General features: G+C 41.2%; 1 protein-coding gene across 1 annotated transcript; it reads left to right on the plus strand.

Moving 5' to 3' along the window:
- Positions 1–1,200: 1,200 nt before the first annotated feature.
- Positions 1,201–25,438, plus strand: LOC311487490 (constitutive coactivator of PPAR-gamma-like protein 1 homolog). The gene is made up of 17 exons (XM_084543786.1): positions 1,201–1,946; positions 3,978–4,224; positions 4,307–4,389; positions 9,065–9,193; positions 9,999–10,089; positions 10,625–10,713; positions 10,809–11,044; positions 12,907–12,991; positions 13,085–13,306; positions 13,492–13,663; positions 15,553–15,802; positions 15,930–16,044; positions 16,655–16,864; positions 18,606–18,804; positions 18,986–19,124; positions 19,437–19,533; positions 23,846–25,438. The coding sequence occupies exons 1-17, from the start codon at positions 1,473–1,475 to the stop codon at positions 24,161–24,163; spliced, it is 3,156 nt and encodes a 1,051-aa protein (XP_084399912.1). The 5' UTR covers positions 1,201–1,472; the 3' UTR covers positions 24,164–25,438.
- The last annotated feature ends 2,000 nt before the right edge of the window (positions 25,439–27,438 follow it).

Raw genomic sequence — 27,438 nt, forward strand, 5'->3', positions numbered from 1 at the left:
CCAACGTCCTTTTCATCAACTTTTCATTGAGCGTTTCATAAGACGTTGTCCTCTGTAAATAGACAATTCCTGTTATTAACCTGGCTTTTTGGCAATGGTTGGTGTTTTATGGGTCTCATTAGAGTTAATAAGTGGCAAAATATTGCCATGGAATATATCTCAGTGTCATGCCTTTTTCCTCCAAAAATACCTGAAGCCTCTGCTGGTCAAACTGACATAATAGTTTTATGAGTAAAGAAGAGCACAGAGCTTTAAAACCGTTTGTGACAATAGTAAATCTATTACAAGTGAGTCAGCTGATATAATGATTTAATATAAGAGCAATATATTAGAGCAATAACCACCCTGAACTCTCACATGCACTGATTTCACAGTCCAACCACCCCATCCCCCAGACTCTCCCCAGTCATTACAGAAAAACACTGTGCAATACCTCTTATCATAATGTGAAATTCTACCATAATGTGCAGTAATATAATGTGCAATATTTCTTACCATAATGTACAATAACATATATTTAACACTGTGCACCTTACCTCCCTTTTTTATGTACTACTACTTTACGTTTACTTATATTTATCTTCACTGTATATTATCTATGTTTATACTGTATTGTTTATTTTTCACACTGTCTTTGCACTGTTATTGGAGTTGGCTTTTAATCTCATTGTACAGTGTATAGTGACAATAAAGGCATTATATTCTATTCTACAAGACATATCACAGGCAGGTTGGAGAATGATGCATTCATGTAGGAGTGGATAACTGCAGCAGGCCATGAAGACTGAGCATGCTGATCATACCAGGACCACAGATGAGTAGTATACAGCTCTGCAGGTCAGATACACACAACTCCAGTCGTCTCTCTAAGACAATTTGACTTGTTATGATGATACAAAACAGAGTTGTATTTGTTTTATGTAGTGTGTTTGTATACGTTCTATGCCTGTGCGATGTTTAGTAATAAAAATGAAATTTCTCGTATTGCCTGCGGTTGCATGAAGTCAACATTTTCCACTGTTGCTTCTTTGGCAAACATCTCTGTCTGGAGAACGAGACCTCTGTCTGTGACGTTGTAATGAACGTCAGGAAGCAGGGGGCGGGGAACGCTCTTGCTCCCCTCGTGTTCCTCTGCGTCACGTCGTCACGTCGTCACGTGGCCACCTCTCGCTCCCTCTCACTCCGGACAGGCTCCCTACCGCAGACATGGCTCCGTGAAGCTGACACATGGCAGCTAGAAGCCATGACAAAAAAAAAACAACCGACTCAAATCTGACCATGTCTAAATAGCAGCTTTACTATTTTTTCAAAATTACTCCAACTCCGGCAATACGCACAGCTTCTAACCGGTTGTCAGTCACTGTCAGGGGGAGAGGTGCACTGCAACCCTCCAGTTTACTCTCATCTGATATTTGGCTTTTTTCCCCCCACAGTCATTTTTAAGTTTGCATCTTCTCTAACAGGACCTCAACATGGGCGTTCAAGGCTTCCAAGAGTACGTTGAAAAGCACTGCCCGAGCGCCGTGGTGCCGGTGGAGCTCCAGCGGTTAGCCCGGGGCAGTTTGGTTGGAGGTGGCCGGCAAAGACCCCCTCAGAGTCCCCTGAGGCTGCTGGTGGACGCCGAGAACTGCCTCCACCGGCTCTACGGAGGCTTCTACACCGACTGGGTGAGCGGTGGCCAGTGGAACCACATGCTGGGCTACCTGGCAGCCCTCTCCAAGGCCTGCTTCAACGGCAACATTGAACTCCTGGTGTGTTTCAATGGCGCCCTGGAGAAAGGCCGTCTTCACGAGTGGGTCAAGCGGCAGGTGAACGAGAGGCAGACCGCTCAGCAGATCGTAAGCCACGTCCAGAACAAGGGCACCCCGCCGCCCAAGGTCTGGTTCCTGCCCCCGGTGTGCATGGCCCACTGCATCCGACTGGCTCTCCTCAGGTTTCGTGTCGGGGTGAGTGCAGTAAACTCGGCCTGGTAGTGCCTGTTGAGCGGAGCCACTGTGGTCATTAGCTGGCTCTGTTAGCCTGCTAGCTGCCCACCATTTCACCAACTTTAGCCTTGATATTCCCACACACAGACAAGTTAATCAGTGCCTCTGAGTGGGATCAGTGTCCTCCTTCCTCACACTGAGCTCAGAGAGTATGAATGATAGTGATCAACACTGTACATGGGTCTGATCATTAGGAAGGGGCCAGGTTGGACAGGTCCCTGCAGAGCAAAACAGCTGAATCCCTGATGTAGTAATAAATCAAATAAAAACCCCTCTGGATAAAGAAACAGTATAACTAGAAAATGAAATGTTGAAAAGTTTGGATTATTCTTTATTTTTATTATTTAACATTGTAGATAATTCTTCTCTGACAGCTTTGCACACCCTCGGCAGTCTCTCAATCAGCTTTGCAAGGATAGTAACCTGACTGGTTTTGCAACGGTCTTGAAACGGTCTTGAAAGAATTCCCAGCGGTGTTGCCTTTCGCTTTGCCTTCACCCTGCGTTCCACCTCATTCCAAACCATCTCTACTGGTGATAGCGGAGTCCAGGTCATCTGAGGCAGCACTCCATCACTCTCCTTTAGTTCAAATAGTCCTTCTATACATACACAGCCTGGAGGTGTGTTTGGGGTCATTGTCCTGCTGAAAACAAATGATGGTCCCACTAAGCTAGCACCAGATGGGATGGAATGCTGCTGCAGAATCCTGCGGTAGCCACGCTGGTCAAGTGTGCCTTGAATTGTGAATAAATCGCCACCAGTGTCACGAGCAGAGCTCTCCCACACCATCACATTCCTTCATGCTTCGCTGTGGGAGCCACACATGTAGCTCACATAGCTTGTAGAATCAAAAATATCATCGGACTCAAGTACAGATTTCCACTGCTCTGCTCCAGGAGTGGCTTCTTTGCAGCAGTTCCACCACGAAGGCCTGATTCATGCAGTCTCCTCTGGAGCTGATGCTGAGATGTGTCTGTCACTTGAAGTTTTGCTCTAATCTGAGGTGCTGGTATTTTGTGGTTTCTGAGGTTGGCAACAAAGATAAGATATCCTCTGCAGCAGAGGATAACTTTTGGTTATTGTTTACTCACGAGAGCCACTTTCTTCACAGCGTTTGATGGTTTTCACAAGCGCGTGTGAGGTTACAGTCAAAGTTCTTGAAAATTTTCTGGACTGACTGACCTTCATGTCTTAAACTAAGGATGGACTATCAATTCTGTTTACTTAGTGGCTCATACCATAATATGGATTAGACAGCAGCTAAACAGGGCTCTTCACTGTAGAGGACCAAACCTACCTCTGCACAACACAGCTGATGGTGTCCACTACATAAGAAGGCATCAGACTCCCCAATTTCACTCTTGACCAAGCTTACCTGTTACCTGGGGTAGCAGAATGATAAGGTGTGTCCAAACTTTTGACTGGTAATGTATACAGGAGCACAGCAAAGTGCAGGAAATCATTCACTTCTAATCTGCACCATTGCTCAAGGGTGAAAAACAACTATGTTACTAATATTGACTATTTAGGTTTCCTCACTTAACACAATCCCAATGATTTCCAGGCAGAGTAGAATATGGATTTAAAATTTGGGATCAAAATTGGGACTGAGGATCAGCTGATGCCTGACTGGAGGTATCAGGAGACGGAGCACTGCATCTCGAGTAAAAATGTGATCATGATCTATCATTTAGTTCAGCAGTTACTATTATTTTGAGAGCACAGAAATAAGTACTCATATAATAATATAATTATTCTGTTTTATGTGCACACACAGTCTGGATAGCTTTTTAAAATATATATCATGTTCTTCCTTTTTAATTTTAGTGTCTAGTCGGGTGAGTAGGACTTGCTCACTAAGAGCTGTTCAAACAAAACCTTGTTTTTAATCCCATTTCTGTAGCTTTTACTCAATCCACCGTGTCTGTGTAAGAGGTTTATTCTGAAGCATTAACGTCCTAAAGCCTAATTCTTGTCTTTGTCACTCTTCAGGTCGTCCAGAGCATCGAGGACCACCACCTGGAAGTGATAGCCTTATGCAGGGAGAGCGGCTTCCACGGCCTGGTGGCCTACGACTCGGACTACGCTCTGAGCAACATCCCGTACTACTTCAGCTCCCACGCCCTCAAACTGAGCCGCAACGGCAAAAGCCTCACCACCAGCCAGTACCTGATGCACGAAGTAGCACGGCAGCTCGATCTCAACCCGAACCGTTTTGTCATTTTTGCGTCACTTTTAGGTCGGTGTCAAAGTTACTGCGCGCAACAAGAGCGAGTGTGATGGCTCGGGCGAGGCTGACTAACACGTGCTGTTTTTCACAGGGAACCACATACTGCCTGATGAAGACTTGGCTGCCTTTTACTGGAGCTTACTCGGCCCAGAGCATCCATTAGCATCTTTGAAGGTAAAGATTTAAAGATGATTTCTTTATGATCATTGGGCTGGTGATGCAAAGTAAATGAAACAAGCTGCCGTGTATTGACAATGAATGATGCTCAGATTTTGTGCTTGAATGATTCTGTCGCAGTGTGCGTCCTAGATTAATTAAAATGTGTCTAAACTCCACAGATTGTGTTCCTAAAGGTCAGTTACTACCCAGTCTGTGAAACAGTAAAATGTCTCCTGTGGTGCTGGAGCAGAAAATAACATTTTATGACACTGTCAAGTTGCATTATTGCAAGTATAAGCTCCTCATGTGTTTAAATTAGGGTTGTCAATAGATTATTATTATTATTTTTTTTTAAATTATTTAAACCTTTCAAAAATTTGTTCCAAATATACCTGGAAGGAATATTTTTAAAAAGTTTTCATTACTCTTATCTACAACCCAGCTGCTTTATTCTTATAGGGAGATATTTCTGGCAGGGCTTTGAAGCTGAACTTTGGCTTGCTTTCTACTTTTGGGCTTTTTTGGCTTTTTAGTAGTTTACTCCACAGGGTAAAATTATTACGACCGACCGCACTTGACACACCTCTTGCTTTCCACAGTATTTTCTGCTCATTTGACTGCTTCTTGATTTCTAAAGCTACAAGGCAAGCCACGACCATAATAACCGAATTGCATGAATTGGGTGTTTAAAAAAACTAACATAGTTAAAAGGATTTTGCATTAACGTGTTATTTATTTGTTAATTTCAGTCTTTTTAAGATTTTTTAAAAGCAGCTTCAACAGGACTGTGTCATCAGAGCTGTCATTACTTTTTGGTGCGAAATTCTGATTGGTGCACTGACGTATGTGACATCACAATGTAACAACTAACAACTGAAGTGACCACGGAGTGGTTCATGTTCATGTTCAGTGAGGTGTAGCAATGAAAAGGGAATTTCCCTTTTGGTGATGCACAATCGGCCAAGCTGAATGAATCTCAGCTTTGAGGGGGTGTGAATGAGACAACAACCAAGAGGAGCGTCTGATACAGTTGATTGAAATGTGTCGCATTCACAGTGTTCCCCAAAACATTTACTACACTACGCCGTCCATGGCTTTGGTTCCTACCACCAGTTTATTTGCAATACCTGGATATGTTAGTGGCAGTAATGTGGAGAATCTATAACGATATGTAATGCTGATATCCCACTATAAGCCAGACTAGGTTCATTTTCAGTCGCCACAGAGAGATAAATTTAAGTCGATGCTTTCAGGTGTGTTGGATTAACAGCTTTTGTTTGCAAACTTCTCATACCTGCCTACAGAACACAGTAACCAGGATACTGATTTTGCATACAGGGATGTGCAGAACTGGATTTCTCTGCGTTCCATGTAAACATAATTTCCTGGGATAAGCCTTATAACCAGGATATTTATGAGAAGAGCCACAAGCACGACACATTTTCAGAAATGTCTTTAATGAAATCACCTGATCAGAAAAGCTGTGGTCATGTAGGAGCTTATTCTCAGGTGACTGACAAAATAGATTTGGTATGTAAATAAAATGGGTGTTTCTGCCAAGCTTGCACACTGACTGCGGAGACTAGAGTTAAACTTGCTTGTATTCTACTGTGTTTTGGTGAGGAGAATGTCGATGGTCATGTTGCACATATCTTCCATGTGCTTTAAAGTTGGATTGAGCATGGGTTGTCAAAGTGTGATAATTGATGGCTAAATGCAGCAACCCTGTGGTTTTGTGTTTTCATACATGTAAACAAAGAGAATGACGAGAGCCGACGCACCAACTGCTAGAGTTTAATTGTCAGTGCAACACAGCGCAACAGAAATAGCGTATTCACGCGCTGTTGAATGCGACAGTTGCACGGCAACAGTGGCAGACAGTTTCAGGGCACAGTGTGTAAAAAGGTTCAGCTGTTTTCAAATGACTAGCTGTGATTAAACATTAAGCCATCTGGTTCACATGTGCCACGGAGACTCGGCTACCCACACACTCGTACCTTCTGCTTCCAAATGACATGCTGGTTTCTGCTGGTGCTGATGTTTTTCTTTGCCTCCATTAATGTTAAGCTCTAACTTTCTCTCTTCACAACATTTTTGTAGGGGAAAGAGTCGCTCCATTGGGAACTGATTGTGCCCTGGCGAAGATCTGCCAAGCCAATCAAATCGTTAGGGTTAGTTTTGCAGCCATGGACAGAAGAGTAACAGTGACGTACTCATACTCATCATCTGACTGCTGTAGTGGTGTGAACTTAGGACTTGTGTACTTGGTAGTTCACACTTGACAAGTTTGATTCTGATGTACAGACTGGGTTAGTCATTCTGTATTTGGAACAGCAGCGCACTTAATGGCACCCTTGAAGTGCAAATGAAAATAAAAAAACAGTCCACAAGTGCAGGATCAAAAATAAAAGTAAGTGAAAAGTTGAATCTCCAAAAATGTCCATGAACTTCAGAATAGTAAATAGAGTATTTGGTTGGTGCGCCTGTTGTTTTAGTAAAAGCAACAGAGTAGAGTTGGGCTGCATGGACTCCAGGAATTTGTTCAAACACGATACAGTAACTGATGTTAATGATCTGAAGAACTTCTTATGTTGTGTGGAATCCTTTATATTCATATTTTAAAGGAAAGAAAGCTCTACTCTGTACTCATGAAGCTGCTCATTTGTCTTTCATCTATTAATCTTAGGCCACCACAGCTGAGGAAATGAATTTCTTTTTGGGATGCACAAATATCCATGACAATTTTTGGGTAACGATCCAAGCTTGTACTCATGCGTTTGCGCTCATACAGCGCTAATACAACTGATGCACCCCCCTCCTGATACACTTTACATCTACAAAATGTTACCCTCTTGTTAGCTGCACAGCTACGTAGTAAAGCTGGCAGTTTGGAAATATTTTAAGATTTTTTTTAGTCAATGATGACAAAAGTAAAGCAGACTACAGACTATGCTCTGCTTAACTGTCCAGAGAGACTGAAATATTAGTTTGTTAATACAAGCAATTTAACAAAACATCTAAGAAAAATACAGTGAGTTTAAGGAGTTTGATGCTAGCAGTGGGAAACGGCAATAACCAACTTCGAGGCAAACTCTGTAGAAGCAACAACAAACATCCAAAGACAGACCACTGTCATTTAAATAACATAAGCTCTTACTAAGTACACTACTCATCAGTTGGAGGTAATAGTGGATTCTGTCATCTTCTCAGAAGATGTACAGGAGCTCAAATATGAGCTTCCCTACCATCACTACATCCCAGAAACTGCACTACCAAAGCTGTAGGACTTAGTGAGTCAGGAACATGTTGCAGGACTAACAAACTGATGGAGATTTTATTCCACAGAGTGGAAAAGAGCAGTTTTCGGGTTCACACAGCTAGCTATACAACTTTCGAACTTCTTGAGGACAAACTGCTGGAGTACTGGGGGCTAACAGATTTCCCCCTTTCCCCCATGTTATGCAGACTACTATGCAGTGGTCTGGGAAGTGTCACATAATGTAGATCAAAACAGAAACAGGCTCACAGCGACAAGGCTGTTGATCTGATCTGATTTTGAATCTGACATCTTAAGATGTTGGCCAGGTAGATCTTTTGATAGAGGCGTTCACATTTCTCTAACTAATATTGCATTTTGCAGTTGTTCCGCTGACTTTATAGTCTGTCTCCCATGTTGATTTACAGCATTCCTAAATTATCATGGGTTTAACTTGTATGTTTTACCGCTGTTACACCTAAATTTCCCTGTGGGGATCAATAAAGTCTCATCTTATCTCATCAGTTTTGCATGAGACAGTCAAAAGAGACTAAACCGAGAGCAATTACATGGGTCCAACAGGGTATTTGTTGGCTGCAAGACTGATCAACTCCATATATTTATGCGAATTGGAAACCTATCCATAGTGGAACTGACTATCAAAACGTATCCCTACATCCTGGACAAATTAATGAAAAAGGTTGATCCTGTCATCTCAGATGTGATTGGATGATCTGTTTTAACCAGGGTTTGTTATTATAAAATATGTGCACCAAATTTCATGTACCAAGTCAATTCAAGTGCTTGAAATAATGTATTAAATATATAAATAAGAAAAAGTCTAGGAATATAAACCTTGAAGATATTAGAACGTGAATGATTTAAAGATGGTTTAGGTGTTGTTTATGTTAGAGGTTTGTTTTCACAAAATGCTCCTTCTCAATAGTTAGTTTGCACTCTGGGAACAGGTAGCATCCACTCGATGACCTGAGAGGAAAAGAACTGCAACATGATGAAAGATAGTTTGATGCATTTTGGAGGCCACCAAGACTTGTCGGCCAACAGTAGGGCTTTAAACTAAATTCTGTATTTTAGTGAAATGCTGTGATGCATCAGCTTTTTCAATGGGACCTGAGAAGAGATGGCTGCAATAATTGAAGATTCTAAAAAAAATGAAAGCATGAGTCGTCAGGAATCCTCTGTTCATAAGATGGCAATATACAGACTTTGGAAATGATTTGACACGGGGTCACATTCATGCTTCCTCTGGGGGTTTCAGGCTGGGTTTTGTATTATTGTTAATGACGCTATATAACTAAAATTCAGTTGAATTAATGATTTGTCACACACAATCCTAAGTGTCAGCCTCCTTCTTTAGCAGTGAAGACATTTATCTCAGTTTTGTGTGAATTTACCACATCTAATCCCTCTCAGGTTCGTGCCCACCAGCTCGTGCTCCCTCCCTGCGACGTTGTAATCAAGGCTGTGGCCGACTATGTCCGCACCATCCCAGACATCACTGACCTGGAGACCATTGCTAAGGACATCTTCAAGCAGTCGCAGGTATGAAAACCACAATAGTTTCTCCTATTTTCTCAAACAAACCTTGCTTAAAACCAACATCTGATCGTGTAGCCTAAGCATGAGGGGTGTTGAATCATGGATTAGACCAGATTAACTTCCCTGTTCTCATTTGTGAATTGTTCTTCCTAAACTGCATGCAATATTTACATGGACTTTTCAATGAAAAAATTGCATTTTGTGTTTGGAAATTACATTTAGTGGACAGATTATGGTCTTTGGAAGCATAACTGGTCATGAATCCACTGTTTTTGAAAGCTAATCATTTAGCTATCATGGAATTATGTCTGCATGTGTCACATGACTCATTTTTGATAAATTAAGGAAACGTTCAATAGAATATCTATAAGATAGGTTGTATTGACTGTACTGAAAGTGTTTTTTCTCCCTCTGTAGTAAGGATAATCAGTATTAGAGCCAATCCATGCATTTTTTTTATTTTTTATTTTGAAATGATCAGATCGGTATCGGGCTTCAAAGAAGGCCGATCTTTTGTAGTTCTTTATTTTAGGGCTGCTAAAACCCAATACAATGTAGTTGTAGTGCCAAAAGGTATTTTTCCTCTTCTGTTTTAAGGCATTCAGCTAGCGTCAAAGCTGCCAAACAAAATCAAAGAAGAGTCATAGAGTTTATGACATTAGACGAACAGCCCATATTTGTAGTAGAGAAAACAGGTTTTCTCTGTCTGGACAAAAACAACTTGTTTGGGACATCCCTACTCTGTAGAGCAACTGCTGACTTCCTATCTGCCTCTTCATTGTGTACCCCTTTTACATTTTTCTTTCAGTCTTGCACTGATGATAAAGTCATCCGCTTCAAGAAGGCAGTGGAGTACTACTCAGCAGCCAGCAAACCTCCTCACTACCCTCCACAGTTAGGTGGGTGTCTGTCTCACCTTACAAAGCTAAATATTAGATTTATCAGGAGCACTGTGTCTTGTGGAATCAGACTGGAAAGTCTCACAACATCTGCACAAAGGAGTCTAAATTTGAAGAACATCTGCCCTTACATGAAGTTGTGAAGGTTGAGTTTCCAAGTTTTTGTGTTTTCAGTGAGGCTAGAGTTTGGGGTCTGTGCAGCTATGGGCACAAGACTTTAGACTTCACTGAATGCAAAGATTTTATATTAAAATATTACGTATAATATAAAATGATTATAGATGATTTTGTCTGGTGTCACGTGTATCTGTCCAAATACTTTTGAACCCTTAAACTTTGGGCTCTAAGTGTTAAAAGGGCTACGTCTCCCACATAGGTATTTCTCAATGTAAACATGCCCAAATTAAAGCTGAGACTTGGCACTGATGGGAAGTAGCCATTTTATTTCAGATTGAAATTAATGAAGCACAAAGCCCAAAGAACAAAAAATGCATAACTGTGCAAATACTTGAAATAATTTGTGCCTGTTTCACAGTCAGACCAAAATACATGGGAGTGCCTGCTGCAGTGCCATCTCCAAACCTGCCTGACATTCCACAAGTTCCACTGCCTTTAAAACCTGGGGTAAGACTGGAGTACAGTGAATCCCACAGTGAAATAGTGCAGGTGTTTCAGCTTTCTAGACAACAGCATGCTTGTGTTTCCTACACTGTCTCCAGGTCCAGCACTCGTACCCAGAGAATCTGGTAGAGAGCAGTTTGCCTGTGGACTCTGTGGAGCAAAACAGCTTCAGCAACATTCCTCACGAGGGGAGGCACACACCGCTGTATGAGAGGTCCACTCCCATCAACCCAGGCCGGGACAGCAGCCCCAACCACACAGAGGCCGCTTTCTTCAATGCCTCCTCCACATCCTCCTCCTCGGAGAATGACGAGAGCTTAGGCACAACAGCCAAGTGAGTTCTGCACAACACTTTCTCTCTGTTACTGGGCCCATTCATTGAGAGGCTCCTGGCTGTTCTCACACTGTTAGAGATCATCAGGCTGTCGCGATCAGTGTCCCACAGCTGGCAGCTTCTGCAAGACATCAAAAAAATGATTGAGGAGCCTACTGGGGACTAATCTGTTAACTTGCTTTAGTTCATGTAACCTGCCTCATGAAAGCAACAGCCTAGTTGTAATCACCAGTTAGAGTTAATATGTAGTTTATCAGCAGATGGGTGTGCGTTGCACATACTTGCTCCTTAGTTTTGTTCTGTCATTTCCTGTTCCTTCTGAATTACCTCTCTGAATTACAGCACTTATCATACATATGGTTACTTATCACTTATCATTTACATAAATGGAAAAACATTTATGTTCAGTTGTTAAATTTACCTGAGAGCAGTGTTTTGGCTGATGCATCTTTGGGGACAAACAAACTGATAATTGCAGTAATGCTGGAACTAACAACCGAAGTTTCCACCAGTCAGTGAATCAGAGTTTGCAGACCTGGTATTAACATGTGTTTCGAGATCACAACTGGCTAGATTAAAGTACAGCTGTGATCACACCGATTACACATTTAGGATCTGTTTGAGGTCTGATCTTAGACTTAGACTTAGATAAACTTTATTCATCCACAAGGGAAATTGCTATTTGTAGGTTGTCTGGGTCCACCATCTGTCAGTACTGTGAACACATATACATCCTGGCCACATGCTTAACTGATGTCCTCTTGCCTAGGCAACATTTTTACTCATTCATTAAGAAAAAAAATCACAACTGCTTTTATAAATAATCGTCTGAAAAGGCAGAAGCTAGGAAAGTGATGTCTCTTCATTAGTGGTGAGAGCCTTTTAAGATATTTTGTCCGTATAGCTGTTAACTAAACTAATAGTCATTTCATTTGTTCATTTGTTCTCGTTTACATCGATTAAGTGAAGGCAGTGTGTAATTCCCTCATAAAAAAAACAACCCATCAGCATATGGTTAAAGCGATGTGATCATGTTGATGCTCAAAGTAGTGCAAACAGCACAACAGTGACTGTGCAAATGGAAGCCTTCAAGTTATAATCTGAGCTTTGTGCACTTCTAAAGTAACTAACATCAGGGCGGGAATACATAAATATATAAATAATAACTTAATATCTGTCCTTTTGTTGAGCAAGACATACCTAATAGCTCATTACCTCCCACTGTTTACACAGTAATCACAATTTTCACAATAATCTACGGTGCATGCAGAACATGAAACTGCAGGCTCACGTGGTAGCTTGAGATGCACGTGGCACGTTTTAATGCAAGGTGTGAACACGCATACTTAAAGCTGTGCAGTCGCGGATTGCTTAACTCACGTGTCGATAATGGGTTTGAGCAAGACCTAACAAGTTGCTCAGCAGACATCTGAACACAGAGTTGATGATGGGTGTGGAAGACAGAAAATACATCAAGAATCACAAGAACAAAATTATGATACAAGTGTGCCCTGTAAAAAAAACAATGAAAAACCAGTCAGTGAGCAATACTCACAGATACAGTTTGTAAAAGTTTTAAGTGCCATTCAGAATTGTGGCATTTATGCATAAAAACAATACAAAATATCAGCAGATTTTCTGACAAGACCTGCCCTTTTGAATTACAGACCTCAATTGCAACAGATACAAATACAACAATTCATATATTAAAATGAAGAAATTATGGCTTTTGAAATATAAATGCTAATTTTAATTTAGATTCCAGCAACATATAACATTGCTCCTTTAAAACTGACTGCAGACAGTGGTGGACTTGCTGCATTAGGTCCAGCAGTAAACACTATCTTTTGATTCCTTTTTAGTCATGTTAGCGACCTTAAGGAAGCATGGGAGAAAAATGGACACTCTGACAACACACCAGAGGGAGATCTGGAGGACCAATCAAAAGTGAGTTAAGCATGAGGAGTACAACACATTGGTTCTCTGGATTTAAATACTGTCTTTGAGCTAAAGTGAAACTATACTACCTTCTTTCCTTAGCCTGAGCTCTGTGGTATCTCCGCTACAAGCCCGGGGTCACAGGCTGGAGGTGTCCACAGCTTGAACGCACAGATCCCCTCCTTGCTGTCCATGACCACGAGGAACCACATGGACATCACCATCCCACCTCTCCCTGCTGTGGCCCCAGAAGTCCTGCGGGTGGCCGAGCACAGACACAAGAAGGGCCTCATGTACCCCTACATCTACCATGTTCTTACCAAGGTTGTCTAGACTCATTCTGCTTATGTTTGCGCTGACACTGCCTGTAGCTTTGATCATGGAAAACACAAGCATTCACATTAATGATGTTAGGCTTACACAGACACCAAACTGGCGGATGCAGTGTTAGGTGGCTGTGGTTGTTTAGTGTCATTGTGAAACACTGAGGTGACAATGTGTCTTTGCAGGGAGAGATTAAGCTCTCAGTCACCATTGAAGATGAGGCCAACAAAGACCTGCCTTCAGCAGTGCAGCTGTTTCGACCTATCCGTCAGTATGTTTACGGAGTTCTCTTCAGCCTGGCAGAAGCCAGGAAGAAGGCTGAGAGATTCTCAATGAGGAAGAACTGCCTCCCTGAATGTGAGTCCAATTACAGTGAGAAAGCTAATTTACGTCACTGTATCACACCCTGTGCTGAAGTATCTCATGTTTAGGAAATTAATTCTATCACTGTTGATCTAAAGATGATATATTCTCTTAGGAATACATGTCATGTCCATAGGAGCGTCCCTGCAGCAACCAACAATGTCTGCAGTGTAAATATGTTTTTAAATCATATTGCGAACAAATAAGTTCAATAAGTGAAACCTATACACAGTTTTTGTAATGTAAAAACCAAAATAATACGTTAATAATGCTTTAACACAAATGTTTTTAACGCCATGATGTCTTTCAACATGCGATTAATGCACTCACATACTGTATGACCTCAGCCTACCTCGCTGGAAATCAGGAAGTGATCAAAGCAGCAGTTATGCTGTGGAAAGCAAGCAGAAACTGAAGTGTGGTCATAGTCAATAATTTTACCCTGAAGAGGGCAGTAATACGCCCTTTAGCGCCAAAACTGTCAAAAATCCCAAAAGAAGCAGATGAAGAAAGCGAGCAGAATCAAATGAGCAGAAATGTGTCTCTATGTCAGTAGAATAGGGTAATAGATTCTCAACCGGGGGTCCGCGGACCCCTAGTGGTCCGTGGTGTAATTGCAAGGGGTCCGTGAAAATAAAATATCTTTTAAAAAAAGATCCTATGACATTTATAGAAATAGCATTATATTATTCAAATGTGACTGAGACACAACTGAAAGCTCATATTTGCCTCAAAGAGTGAATAAATGCCATAATGCAATTTAAAATGCAGTTTCTGCTGTTTCTATCAAATTGCACCGCCACCCCCCAGATCAGGTGGGGCTTCCTCAGGGTCGATCAAAAATATGCACAGGGTTCAGGAACCAAAAAAGGTTGAGAACCACTGGAATAGGGTAATAGGTCCTAATCAAATCAAAGCCTTTGCAGGTAGTCAACAGAAGGTTTACTGTAGCTTTTGTCATTACCAAAATAAACTTACATTTGATGTCCCCAGTACCTATTTCTGCATATATGAATTTATTCAACTACAAGAATGCAAAATAATTTGGAACATAGTATGTATCTGGGACTTAAAATATGTATGTGGTTATTTTCAAATGACTACAACCGTTGAGGTAGGGACTACTAAGAGGGACTGAGACATCAGCAGAGTTGTATTTTGTTTTATCATGAGCTGAAATAAGGAAGTGAATGGTAGTTAGCACTTAATAGGAGCTGCTGGCTGCCTACTCTCCATGCCAGATAGAAGTGGGAAGCTGCTATGTTTTTGTCACTGCTAGATCTTTCACTTGTACACCCAAGTTATGTATCATAATATACATACGGATCTTTACATGCTGTAGATCAGGGGTGTCAAATATACAGCCCGCGGGCCAAAACCATCCCGCAAGAGGGTCCAGTCTGACCCATGGGATGACTTTGCAAAGTGCAAAGATCAAACAGAAGACATTAACTGCAATTTTTCATTAAACTTGGCATCTATTCCTGAACTGTCCATTAAGAGTTGTGGACATAACGCAACGTAGAGTTCCAGAACTGAACATCAGATGGCAGCAATGTGCCGAAATTGCACATATTTTTCTTTAAAGATACCAGATTGTTCATAACAGGTTTTGTAAAAGGATGGTTCATTAAATGTAAACATTTTCATTATCTACTAGGGAAAAATCTAGACTTGTCGTTAGTTTTAGGTTACTATGCCATTATGTTTGTGGTCCGGCCCGCTTGAGATGAAATTAGGCTACATGTGGCCCCTAAACTAAAATGAGTTTGACACCCTTGCTGGAAATAGTCCCAGAGGTAGCAAACTGAACCAGACATTTCATCAATAGAGTCTACATGTGCACTCATATATGTTCATTTTAATCCTTTTTTCTCCTACAGACACACACGTCATGGTCAAGGAGTGGGCAACCTACAAAGGCAAGTCTCCTCACACTCCAGAGCTGGTGGAGGCTCTGCCCTTCAGGGAGTGGACTTGTCCTAATCTGAAGAAGCTGTGGTTGGGGAAGGCTGTTGAGGACAAGAACCGCAGGATGAGAGCGTTCCTTGCCTGCATGCGCTCCGACACTCCGGCCATACTCAACCCTGCCAACGTCCCCACGCCGCTCTTGGTGCTGTGTTGTGTGCTTCGGTGAGCAGAATCCTGCATCCCACAGTGTTTAGATTTAACTGTCGAGACGTTAGTCAGGATTCATGAAGACGGTGTTGATCAGTTCCTCATTTTTGTAACACTGTTAACCTTCTGTGTTTTGCTTCAGGTTTATGTTACATTGGCCAGGAGTAAGAATTTTGCGTCGTAATGAACTTGACGCTTTCCTAGCCCAAGCACTTTCTCCTAAACTTTATGAGCCTGACCAGCTGCAGGAACTGAAGGTGATTTTGTAGTGTTTAATATATGAGGAGTGTCTGGGAAATGTGCAGATCTTCAGGAATATCTTGTCAAAGAAGGACTGACTTGCTTTGCACATAATTAATTCCTTTGACCTCTCCCGTTTCTCTGGACACTCCTCATATTCTGCAGTATAAACAACTTGCTCAACAAAACACTGTTTTGTTCCAGCATGTTGTTAAAGCTGTAGCTTTGCTCTAAGACATGTATTTGTAGAGCTTTGAGGGGTTCTCATGTCACGTGTGGATGGTTTATCAGCCCGACCCCTCATGCCGAGTCGTAGTTCGTTCTCATTTGGGCCTTGTTAATGTAAACCATCCACACAAGTCGTGCGCTTTGCTCCTTGTGGTCTTTGTGTGTAGCTCTGTCGCTCTGTGTCAGAACATCTAGATTGTGTCTGCTAGCTCTCTAGCTTGGCTGGATTAGATTGTCCACCGCTTGTTTTAGCAGGCGGGAGTGAATAGACTGCTTATGCTTGCTCTGTGCTTGCCTTGCACTTCATTGACTGAATACTAAGTGAGACTGTTCGAGGCTTCTTTTTGATTTCTTTTTGTTTCAACATTTTTTTTAAGTCTGGATGTTTCTTTTCTACAGATAGACAACCTGGACCCACGTGGAGTCCAGCTGGCTGCTCTGTTCATGAGCGGAGTGGACATGGCTCTGTTTGCCAACGATGCATGTGGACAGCCTATTCCCTGGGAGCACTGCTGTCCGTGGATGTACTTTGACGGCAAGCTGCTTCAGAGTAAACTCATCAGGGCCAACAGGGAGAAGGCCCAGCTCATCGACCTCTGTGATGGTCAGGTAGCTTCATCCACTCCACCCACAAGTCAGCAAAACACCAAGGGCTGGGTAATGGTCGTTCAGAACTAGTTCTTCAAGGATAAATCCTTTTATCGGAACATGGAGTATTTCTGCATCATGCTCACTTTGAACATACGTTACCTAACTGCATTGGTTGTTTTTCTAACTGCATTTGGGATTTCCATCAGGATGAACTCTATAGCTACAAAAAATGAAATGCAGCATTTCTCCCAGTTATGTAGCAGATGAAATAAAGTGTAGCCATAATACGGTTTTGTTAACATATGCCTTTGATAGAAATACCCAACAGTAATAGTGTAAATAACCAAATGAGTTTCCACTGAGACTGTTAAATAGGCATCAGTGTTTATGGGAAGACACCACACAAACACATATGTTGTATAAAGTTGGTGCGTTTGTCAAATAGAAATAGATACTCGCACCTTTACGCCATCAGCTGTTACACAAATCCAATATTCATATCAGTTGTCACATCGTACAAAAAAGTTTGCAAAACAAGCTACAGTATTTGCCTAAATATAGGACTTGGATTAGACTTTAATTTCCAGCAGCTGTTTTTTGGGAAAAAAGTCTAAAACGTTTTCCTCTCATCTGTGACAGCTGTAATCCTTTTTTTTTTGTTGGACAGATTTCCTCTCGACTTCATATCTGCAGTAAAGATATCAATAAACTCATTTTCAGTCTCCATAAGTTTAGGGTTCAGGTTTTAGGTTAAGTGCTAACCAAACACATTTAAGACCACTGACTTGTCTATTCTACAAGAAGACAAGCCCACTTTTTCTAAATTCTAGAAGAATGTGCCAGGATGGCACTTTAAGAGTCTGTTTAAAACCTTGCCACATACGTCTTTACTGCTCTCACAGTAGTGTTCAAACAGGTAGTTCATTAATCTACTGGTTGAGCCGAAGAATAATCATTAACAAACAAACTGGACTGTTGGTCAGATTTTATGATTGACCACTATTTTCCACTTATGTACTTTTAGGTACATACTTACTTTTTTTAATGTAATTTCGTGTATATAACTTGCATGCTGATCTGTATCCGCAGCCTCTGTTTCATTCAACCTGACTATGAAATGGAATGCAGTCGGCTGACCATTAAACTGCACGTGCATCCAGCTGAGATCCAAGATCCTCCAGATGTGGTCTGGATCATCCACCATTAGAATGTTCTCTGTATATTTATGCCTGCATTAGCATGCTTTTCCCTCTGGTCCATCTAGATAGTCACACACAATACAAGTTAATATAAGGTGGAAACAGGGTATTTATCATAGTAGTGGAACATGCCACTGTAGGTTTTCATCTTGAGTTAAGACTCTTCCCTCAGGTCTGTGGTATCATTAGCTAATCTCCTGTTGTCTCAGAGCTCATGGATCACCGTTAGAGTAGTAGTTGGATTTTAACAGAAATCAGCTAAGTAAATAATGGGTTCGGTCTACAATTATTTAACCAAACAACTTTGTTAGTGCGTTTGAATGTTTTCTTGTCCATCACGGCCTCAGTGGAGCCCAGCAGCTGAGCTGTTGGAGCAGTCCGTTATGGGATGACACTTAAACACTGGCAATAGTCTGATTGATTTTGTAGCTGCTGATAACTGCACTGACTTAACTGAAAAGACCTTTAATGTTGGGACAATACTGAAAAAGTAATATACACACATTTGTAGGTATTCAAGTATTACAGTCAGTAATTGTTGCTGTGATTGCTTTGTTCAGGCTGAGCTGGCTACCAAGGTGGAGAAGATGCGTCAGAGTATCCTGGAAGGTCTCAACTTCACCCGACCACCTCATCCTTCTATGTTTCCACCACTGCCGCCACCACCTCCTCACGGGGTGCCTTTCTACTCCCCTACTTGTTCCTTCTACCCTCCACCACCAATGATGCATCCCACAGGAAGAAGCAGGGGGGTACCCGGTGAGTGCAGCTATGAAAACAGACCACCCAGTTTTGTATTTTGTCTTACGTCTGTTGGAAATAGTTTCTGACACCTCCTCTTAAACCAAACCACCACATGAACACTACTGTACCTTGTGAAACGTTCTCCACTTCCATTGATTATCAAACATTCTGTGTGCTTTCTCACTCTTTCTGTAAGGACTTCAAGGAATGTCAACGCCAGGAGGGAAGCTTGAGATTGCTGGCACTGTGGTGGGTCAGTGGGCTGGTACACGACACATCCGAGGCAGAGGAGGCTTCCCTGTCCAGGTGGTGTCTGTTGGTGGACCAAACAGAGGGTAAGGACCAAGCAATAGGATCTCATTTGTATCGGTTACAATTGATTGTAAATATTAATTGGGTTTTCATACAAGTGTATCATAAAATTTAATTCTGTTAAAATCTTATTACACTTTTCTATACTCCGATACTGCATTTAAAAATTAATAATGTAAACATTGGTAAAACATTTGCCATCCAAACAACCCTTTCCTCTGAATCTTCTGGAAGTACACCAAGATATGTTCACCTCGTGCTTTTTATGTAAAAATTAAAAAACTGCACATACGACTGAAACGCACCTAAAGTGGAATTATCTCTGTTTTCTGCAGTCGTCCAAGAGGTGTGATTTCTACTCCTGTTATTAGGACGTTTGGCCGAGGGGGACGGTACAACTGCCGAGTCTTCAAGAGCCAGACAGCGTACCTTGTAAGGCAATGATGAGTCATTATTAACATGGAAGTGCTGTACAGTGAAGACAATCAATACGTCTTACAGTTGACTACACACACAGTGAGATGGTACATTTTCAGTGTGCTGTTCTGTTAATATAGCCACCGGTGTGTGACTAATTATGAATGTACAGAGGCAAAAAGCCAAGAAGAATGAAGAAGAATATATATGTTTGCCTCAAATTCATACTTTTGAAAATAAAGTAACATTTTTCAATTCTTAGTATAGCATCAAGTCAATCAAACTTCTGTAGTATTGATCTGGTCACTTAAGTAGCAGAGGGGACTCAGCACACAGCCCTGGGGGGAGCCTGTGCTGAGGGTGATGGGGGAGGAGGAGACATCGTGGATCCTCACAGACTGCGGCCTGTCTGTCCTGGACCCAGTTGCAGAGTGTGGAGCTCAGTCCGAGTGTTGTCAGTTTATGTACCAGGGTCTGTGGTATGATGGTGTTGAAGGCTGATGTGAAATCCACGAAGAGCAGGCGGACATAAGAGTCCTTGCTCTCTAAGTGGGTGAGGACCACAGAAGATATGGCATCCTCTGTGGATCGGTTCTTCCTGTATGCGTACTGGTGCGAGTCCACAGTGACGTCGATGCAGTCCTTGATGGGCCATGACCAGTCTCGAAGCACTTCAGGGTGAGGGCTACCAGCCGATAGTCATTCAGGCTTGTCACTGTGGACGTTTTGAGAATTGGGATGATCGTGGTGGTCTTCAGGCTCGTGGGGACCGCCGCCTGTTGGAGGGAGGTGTTGAAGATGTCTGTCAGCACCTCGGTGAGCTGGTGTGCGCAGCCCCTCAGCACCCGCCCAGGGATGTTACCGGGACCTGCAGCTTTGCGTGGATTAATCCTCTGGAGGGTCCTCCTCACTTCTGCTGGGGTCACACTGAGGGGCTCTTCTCCTGGTGGTGGGGTGAATCTAATGCTGAGGGGGGTGTCTGGATCCTCAAAGCAGGCGTAGAATCTATTCAGGGCGTCGGGTAAAGAGGGGTTACTGGGGCATTGTGCATCTCTGGTGTTATAGTCTGTGATGCACTTTATGCCCCTCCACATACTCCGTGGATTGTTGGACGTGAAGTGTCCCTGGATCCTCTGGGCGTATGCGGCCATGGGCCTTTTATCTCCTGTAGTCAGCTGTTTTCTAACCGCCCCGAGTGCCAATTAAGGATTTAAAAGTAGAGTTTAAAACAAATGCTGATGAACATTAGAGTTGCGACCTCATGTCAATAGTTTTCAACTTGCTGCTGTTCTTCAGCAGACCCACTACTACCTCTACTGCAATCAAACCATTAAAACATTTATGTGCAAGCACCCATGCCTGAATAACATAAAGGTTCAGTTTAACAGGTTGATCACATGACAGTGATTCCTGAATAAATCTGTACACACATCGCAAGTTCTTAATTCGTCATGTCACACTGCAACTTTGCATGTGGAACATCTAAGGCCCTGATCATACCACACAAATTGGCTCTGCATGCATGTTGAGTGACCCCTTGTGATTGAATCTCAGGCCCTGTTCAGACTGGGTTATCTGAGTAATCCCATCACAAGTGGCCAGTTTATAGCACATGTGTGACAATTGGAGGCAGTCTGGGACCACATTTGACCGCATTATCTTGGGAGAGAGAACACACAATGCATGTCCTGGGTCTCATTAGGGATCATCTTCTCAGCAGGGACTCTATTGCTGTCTTGTGTAAGCAGTGTTTTGCCTTATTTATTCAGAAAAAAAACACAACCGCTATTAGAAATGATGAAATGAGGGGGGGAAACTTTAGGTGATGTCTGTTCATTTGTAAGAGACCCTCTTATGAGTTTTGTTTGATATAAGACCATTTTCTGGCTCTTTTCACTTAAGAATTCTAAAGGTTATGTTATAAATCCAAAGTTTGGACAGCCATTTGTGTGTATAGGCAAGAAGACGCTGTGCAGACCCTTTCATAGAGAAATATCAAGCTCATAACCATCAGAGGAACAAATTTGTACATACATTGTACGAAGTTTGTAAATTGTCCTCTGGGATCAATACAGTCTCATCACATCATGATTTAGTTATTAAAATATATTTTTTATTATTAAACCAAATCTGTAAAGTAACTAGAGCGAAGGTAGAGGGATAACAGGGGATAGCGCTTGTAAGTTTGAGTGAAACACAGAGTTTACTTGTCCTTTGCTTATCTGTCACACACAACGCAGACATTGGAGTGTTATTTCTAAATTACATGACATCCCCAAGTTAAACTAATCCCGTACGAATAGGGCTTAAATCTGTCTTTATTACCAGAGATAATTGTTTCACTGCTGCAGACAGTGCAGCATTTGAGTTAGAGTTGTCAGAGTTGTAATCTGAGCTTTGTCTCTAGAACAACGTAATAACAACGTATGCTTTCAGTGCGTGAGTGAGTGAGACTTCACAGCTTGTTCCAAAATTTGACTCGCTTCCACCTGTCTTCATGTCATGAGGCAAACAGAACACACATGGCAATGGCAATATGCACAATCAGCCTCTAGCATCACTGTTTTAGGAATAATCATCTCAGTTGCTGTATACACTGGAATGTGCTCCACAAACATCAAAATACAGCTGATGCTCTTTTCACTGTTTAATCACAGTGCAACAACAGATCACACAACCATTGTGTGAGCTTTCAGCATGGGATGAGTGGGAGTCTCTCTGTAGATCTCTGTGCTGTTGTTTTACTAACTCCTGACAGGAGTTAGTAAAACAACAGGGTGATAATTAACTCCTAACCAAGATAAGATAGATAGAGGTAAAGATAAATCTTTATTGTTATTGTGCAGTCACCTATACACTAAACTAATGATGGCTACAGCTGAAGGTTTACTGCACTATAAAAGAAGAATAAAAACACTTCAATAAATGAGAAAGTGAGATGAGAAAGTAAGAAAGATGAAAGGGAAACACTTAAGTCACATACAGAGCAGACTATGACAAGTAATCAGTATGAGATATTAAGGTAAATACACTGCCACCTGGATTTAACTAAGCAAATAGGTACAAGCCTCCTTTCAGATAAGTACTGCCTGGGTGATTATCTTTCAGCTGACAACAAGTTATTTAACCTCAACTGATGCAATGAGTAGCTTCTCATTTCTTAAACAACCATGTCTAAAGACACATCCCATGGTCATATGATTGAGCGTGACCAGTGATCACTTAAAAGTTTGGTCAAATCAGATTGAAGAAAAATAACAGTAGAACTCAGGGCTATGTTTAATAGTGAAAGTAAGAGCATTTCCACACGCACAATGTGAAGGGAACTCAAGGGATTGGGACTGAACAGCTGTGTAGCCTTAAGAAAACCACTAATCAGTGAGGCTAACCGGAGAAAAAGGCTTCAATTTTCTAGGGAGCATAAAGATTGGACTCTGGAGCAATGGAGGAAGGTCATGTGGTCTGGTGAGTCCAGATTTACCCTGTTCCAGAGTGATGGGGGGGCATCAGGGTAAGAAGAGAGGCAGATGAAGTGATCCATCCATCATGTCTAGTGCCTACTGTACAAGCCTGTGGGGGCAGTGCTATGATCTGGGGTTGCTGCAGTTGCTCAGGTCTAGTTTCAGCAACATTATGTTGCCCAAAGAATGAGGTCAGCTGACTACCTGAATATACTGAATGATCAGGTTATTCCATCAATGGATTTTTTCTTTACTGATGGCACGGGCATATTGCAGAAGCTTATTGAAACGGTAGTCCTTTTTTTTTTTTTTGGCCAGGCAGCGTATATTGCACATGTCGGATATTGCAAGTGATATTGCACATATGGACTAGAAGCTAGGGGGCATCAGTGGCTCATGTGGCAGTTGAGTGTCCTGATTTTTATTCTGTTTGTTCTGATGATGACAGCAGGCTGAGCAGGTGGTGTCCGGGATGGAGGTGGTCACTGATGATTTTCCTGGTCCTGGAAAGGCAACAAAAGATGGCAGTGTCATCCAGGGAGGGTAAAGGGCATCCAACAGTCTTTGCTTTTTTTTGGTCAGCTGTTGTACAGCCAGCATACCACCGTCTCAATAGTGGAATGGTAGAAGGTGGAGAAGGGCAGGGTCAGCTTTTTGACCACCTCCTCGTTTTTTTTTGGTGTTGAGGGAGCAGTTGTTCTCAACAAACTACTCTTGTCAGTTGCTGCATCTCAACTGCCTCCCCGGCCTTTTTATGCACTCCAGCACATATTTGCATATTGTCCATGTTGCACATCATTTTAAGAATGCTTGCAGTCACAGTTAATACATCTCTTTTTTTTTTTTTTGCCTGTCTTTTTTACCAGAACAAGCCTGCACATAAGCCGGCTCAGACATCTGGACACGAAGCAGTGAAAGACAGAAAGAAGTCCAAACCAGAGGAGACGAAATCTTCCCCCGCACCGTGTGACGGCTCAGCCACAGAGAACGGTGTGGCGGACAGAGAGCCAGAGCAACTGAACGGCGATAAAGAGGAACACGGGGCTAGCATCCAGCCTGAAAGTGCCTTTAGCAGTGAACCCAAGATGTGCAATACTAATCCTCACTTAAATGCACTAAATGTAGACAGCGGCTGTTGTACAGATGAAGGTCTGGAGGCCGCTGTCTTACAAAAAGAAGAGTAAGCCTATTTTTCTAGAGAGGGTGAAGGATGAAAGATGGAACAGTGTTAGGAATATCTGGAAGTTTGGAAAGCATACTGTTAATGTACATTTTCATCAAGACGTAATTGAGATCCCTCTCAGTAATCAGAAGAAACATGACACTGCTAGTTAAAGGAGCTCTTCAGTCCCTTGTCACCAAGACTTCTACATGTCTATAAGGATGATACTTTACCTTTTCATTAGAATATGTAAGCTTTAAGAAGCTTGATCTGGAACTATTTTAGTTCTTATAGGTTGATATTCTTCCTGTACTTGGTGCCGAGTACTCTCATATATGATTATGAATTTTGTGTTGTCACAGTAACTGCTTGATGAAAACCATAAGAGAGAAAGAAAATCTTCGGCTTTGGTCACCACTTTGAGTTCAGCTCAGCTCAGGTGAGCTCCATGCAGATTCAGTCATTTAGCTGTAAGTTTTCAAGAAACTGCTCTAAAGTGAGAAAAAAAACACCTTCTCAGACTGTTTCTTGAATCAAGCGCAGAGCTGTACCGGTACCGCTACAACAGAAATCTTCTGCATGGTTCACAGTTTACAAGCTGTGTAGTTATTATGCATGCTGTCCTTTTACTTCCAGCCTTCCTAGTACCATGCCTATTTGCAAATTAAAGAAATGGCTAATACCAGTGAAAGCCCATAAAAGGTGTTAACTGTTAATAACAGATTTGTTCTGACCTTGATTTATTTCTTTTTGTGGTATTGACCTCTGTTGAATATAATTAAAAGCAAGGAATTATCTAGCCACTTTGAAATAGTGTATTCATACAATATTGTTCTCTGTTGCTGTTCTGCTAAGTTGAATATCTGAAAATATGCGAAATAGCTTTGATGAAACCCCCCCACCCCTCCCCTCCTGTAGCTGAAAAGCCCCATGTACTTCCTTCCAATTAAGACCTCCACCAGTCATCAGTTCAGAGATTCCCTTTAGTGTTGTTTTTACACTCTTACTACCAGAATCTCCTCCAGAATCAGCATTTAACATTTCCACTTCATTGTCCTGAAGCTTTTCATCTTTCATCAGTGATCAGAGAAATGGGGTATCCCCCGCCTCCCCCTCGCAAGAGCTAAATAGGTTACCTTCTATGTGAGTTGATTAGAGTTTCCTCCTAATTCATCAATTGTAAAAGGATGAACTGCTGTTGGGTTTGATTGAATGTTGATGGATTGTGATGTGGTGTATTTGAAGGCAACTTAGCTACAGTGCTTAATAAAACTATATTCTTTTAGTACACGCTGTTGGTGGTTTATTGATTTGTAATCATACTGCAGCAGCATGTAGCCATTCATATTTCACTCTTTCTGCACACTTGCTGACTTTCTGAGTGTTTAAATGCCTGAGATCATTATTTAAACTGGAGTGAGCAGAATGATGAAATTACAGATTTAAAGGGTTTGTCTCGAGGAAACGGAGGATAGTTTATGCTGAGCCTTTCATTTTAAAGACTACTAAGAGGAGATGGATTTGAAAAACATACTTGGTTTTTAGCAGAACAATCCCAACTACTGCTTTTCCCTAAGGTTTTCATTGCATCACATGGTCTTCTTGGATCTGCTGATTACAAGTGCCACAGATATTTTGAAAAATGAATGAACCTCCGAACAGTAGTAAGTTCAGTATGACAGGGAGAAGCTGTAAATATACAATACAATAAATATATGTATGGATAGATTGAGAGATAGCTGCATATGCTATCTCCTTGCAAAATTATTTATCATAACATATTAACAATCAATACACATATAATTCAGTGAAAATGACAAAGAACAAACCAAAAGGTACATTTGCCCAATGTGACAAGTAAATGGCTTGTGGAACATGCTAATTTCTTAATTACCAAATTCATACCCTGCTTATTTCCAACATTTTTCACATTTATTTTATGTTCTAGTAGCACATATTAAGATATTGTAAAAGCTACAGAACTGTTTCTAATCTAATGGTGGCTCCAAGGAACCGATATTTAAACTTCTAATCTTCAACATTAATAAGCAGATTCAACTCAGTTTTATTGATATAGTGTCAAAGCATAACCTAAATCCTCTCATTACGGTTCAGATTGTAAGATCAATACCATATAATGCAGCATTGTAAATAAAAAACAGAAAATTGCCTTTTACTTTTCACAGGAAGAAACCTCTGAGAGAACCAGATCTGGAGTTGCCAGCTGTTTTCCACAACCCCTTGGAGTAAGAGGGGAGCAGAGAGGAAGGGGAGATGAGCCAGTATGTTTGAACTATGGTTTTATCAAAGTGACACCTTTCTTCAAGCGATAGTGTGTTTTTCAGAACAACCCCAAGAGTGTTTGAGAGTGAAATCCTGACAGCTGCTGAGTGTGCCTTTCAACGTGGAGATGGAGCTGGATGGAGCAAACTGTTTAGTTTAGTTTTGTTCTGTTTTGTTGCATGTGTAAGGTCAGACATAAACTTTCATACTAGTCAGGGCTACGCAACTAAAATAAATGAAATCACGTTTTATAAAAGGTCAAATTACTCTCCTAAACACTAATGTTGACTAAATCATCAAAATCTCACCACATATACTCTATTAATAATAAAATACTTTTATATGAAACAGATGTGTATGCAAACATTTTGGACTGAAGCATTATTATTGTTCCTCAACAGACTAATATATAAAATACTGTGAATACTAAATACTAAAGTTACCTAAAGTTTAATACTGAAACACTTGTGAGAGGACTTAATGATCTGCGAATGCAAAATCTGTCATTCCTTCTGTTGTAATAATGTGCAAATGAATGCACTCACTGAAAAATCTAATTGTCAGTGACGCTGTGATACATTCCTACCTAGAGAGAGAGAGACAGAGAGAGAGATTTGTCAGTGTAGTACATTGATATTATACTTAATTAAAATATAATAATAGATTAACTTAATAATACACTGTACTTATATTAGCTTACACTGGATAAAATACATAATATACCCAATAATAATACAAATATGTACAGTAAACTGTTGAAACAACATATAGTTGTATTATAATTATGCATATTATGTTATATGCAATGCAAAAAGTTAAATAAAAATAACAATAAACTAATAAAAGTATATCATTAAGCTAAATTATATACTTTTATTAGTTTAATTACATTAAAATACATAATTGTAATACAACTATGTACAGTATTTTGTAGAAAAACACATACAGTTGTATTATAATTATGTATATTCTATGTTATAATTAATGACACATAATAGGAATGAAACAATCAAA

The sequence above is a fragment of the Chelon labrosus genome (assembly GCF_963514085.1).
Source record: "Chelon labrosus genome assembly, chromosome: 4".
In the NCBI taxonomy this organism is placed as follows: Eukaryota; Metazoa; Chordata; class Actinopteri; order Mugiliformes; family Mugilidae; genus Chelon; species Chelon labrosus.

Bases quoted from the DNA above. Each gene is read 5' to 3' on its own strand.
- LOC311487490 (XM_084543786.1), top strand. From the start codon at position 1,473: ATGGGCGTTCAAGGCTTCCAAGAGTACGTTGAAAAGCACTGCCCGAGC. The intron at 11,045-12,906 runs GTGAGTTCTGCA...ATTCCTTTTTAG, and splicing joins AGCTTAGGCACAACAGCCAA to TCATGTTAGCGACCTTAAGG. The intron at 16,045-16,654 runs GTGATTTTGTAG...TCTTTTCTACAG, and splicing joins ACCAGCTGCAGGAACTGAAG to ATAGACAACCTGGACCCACG.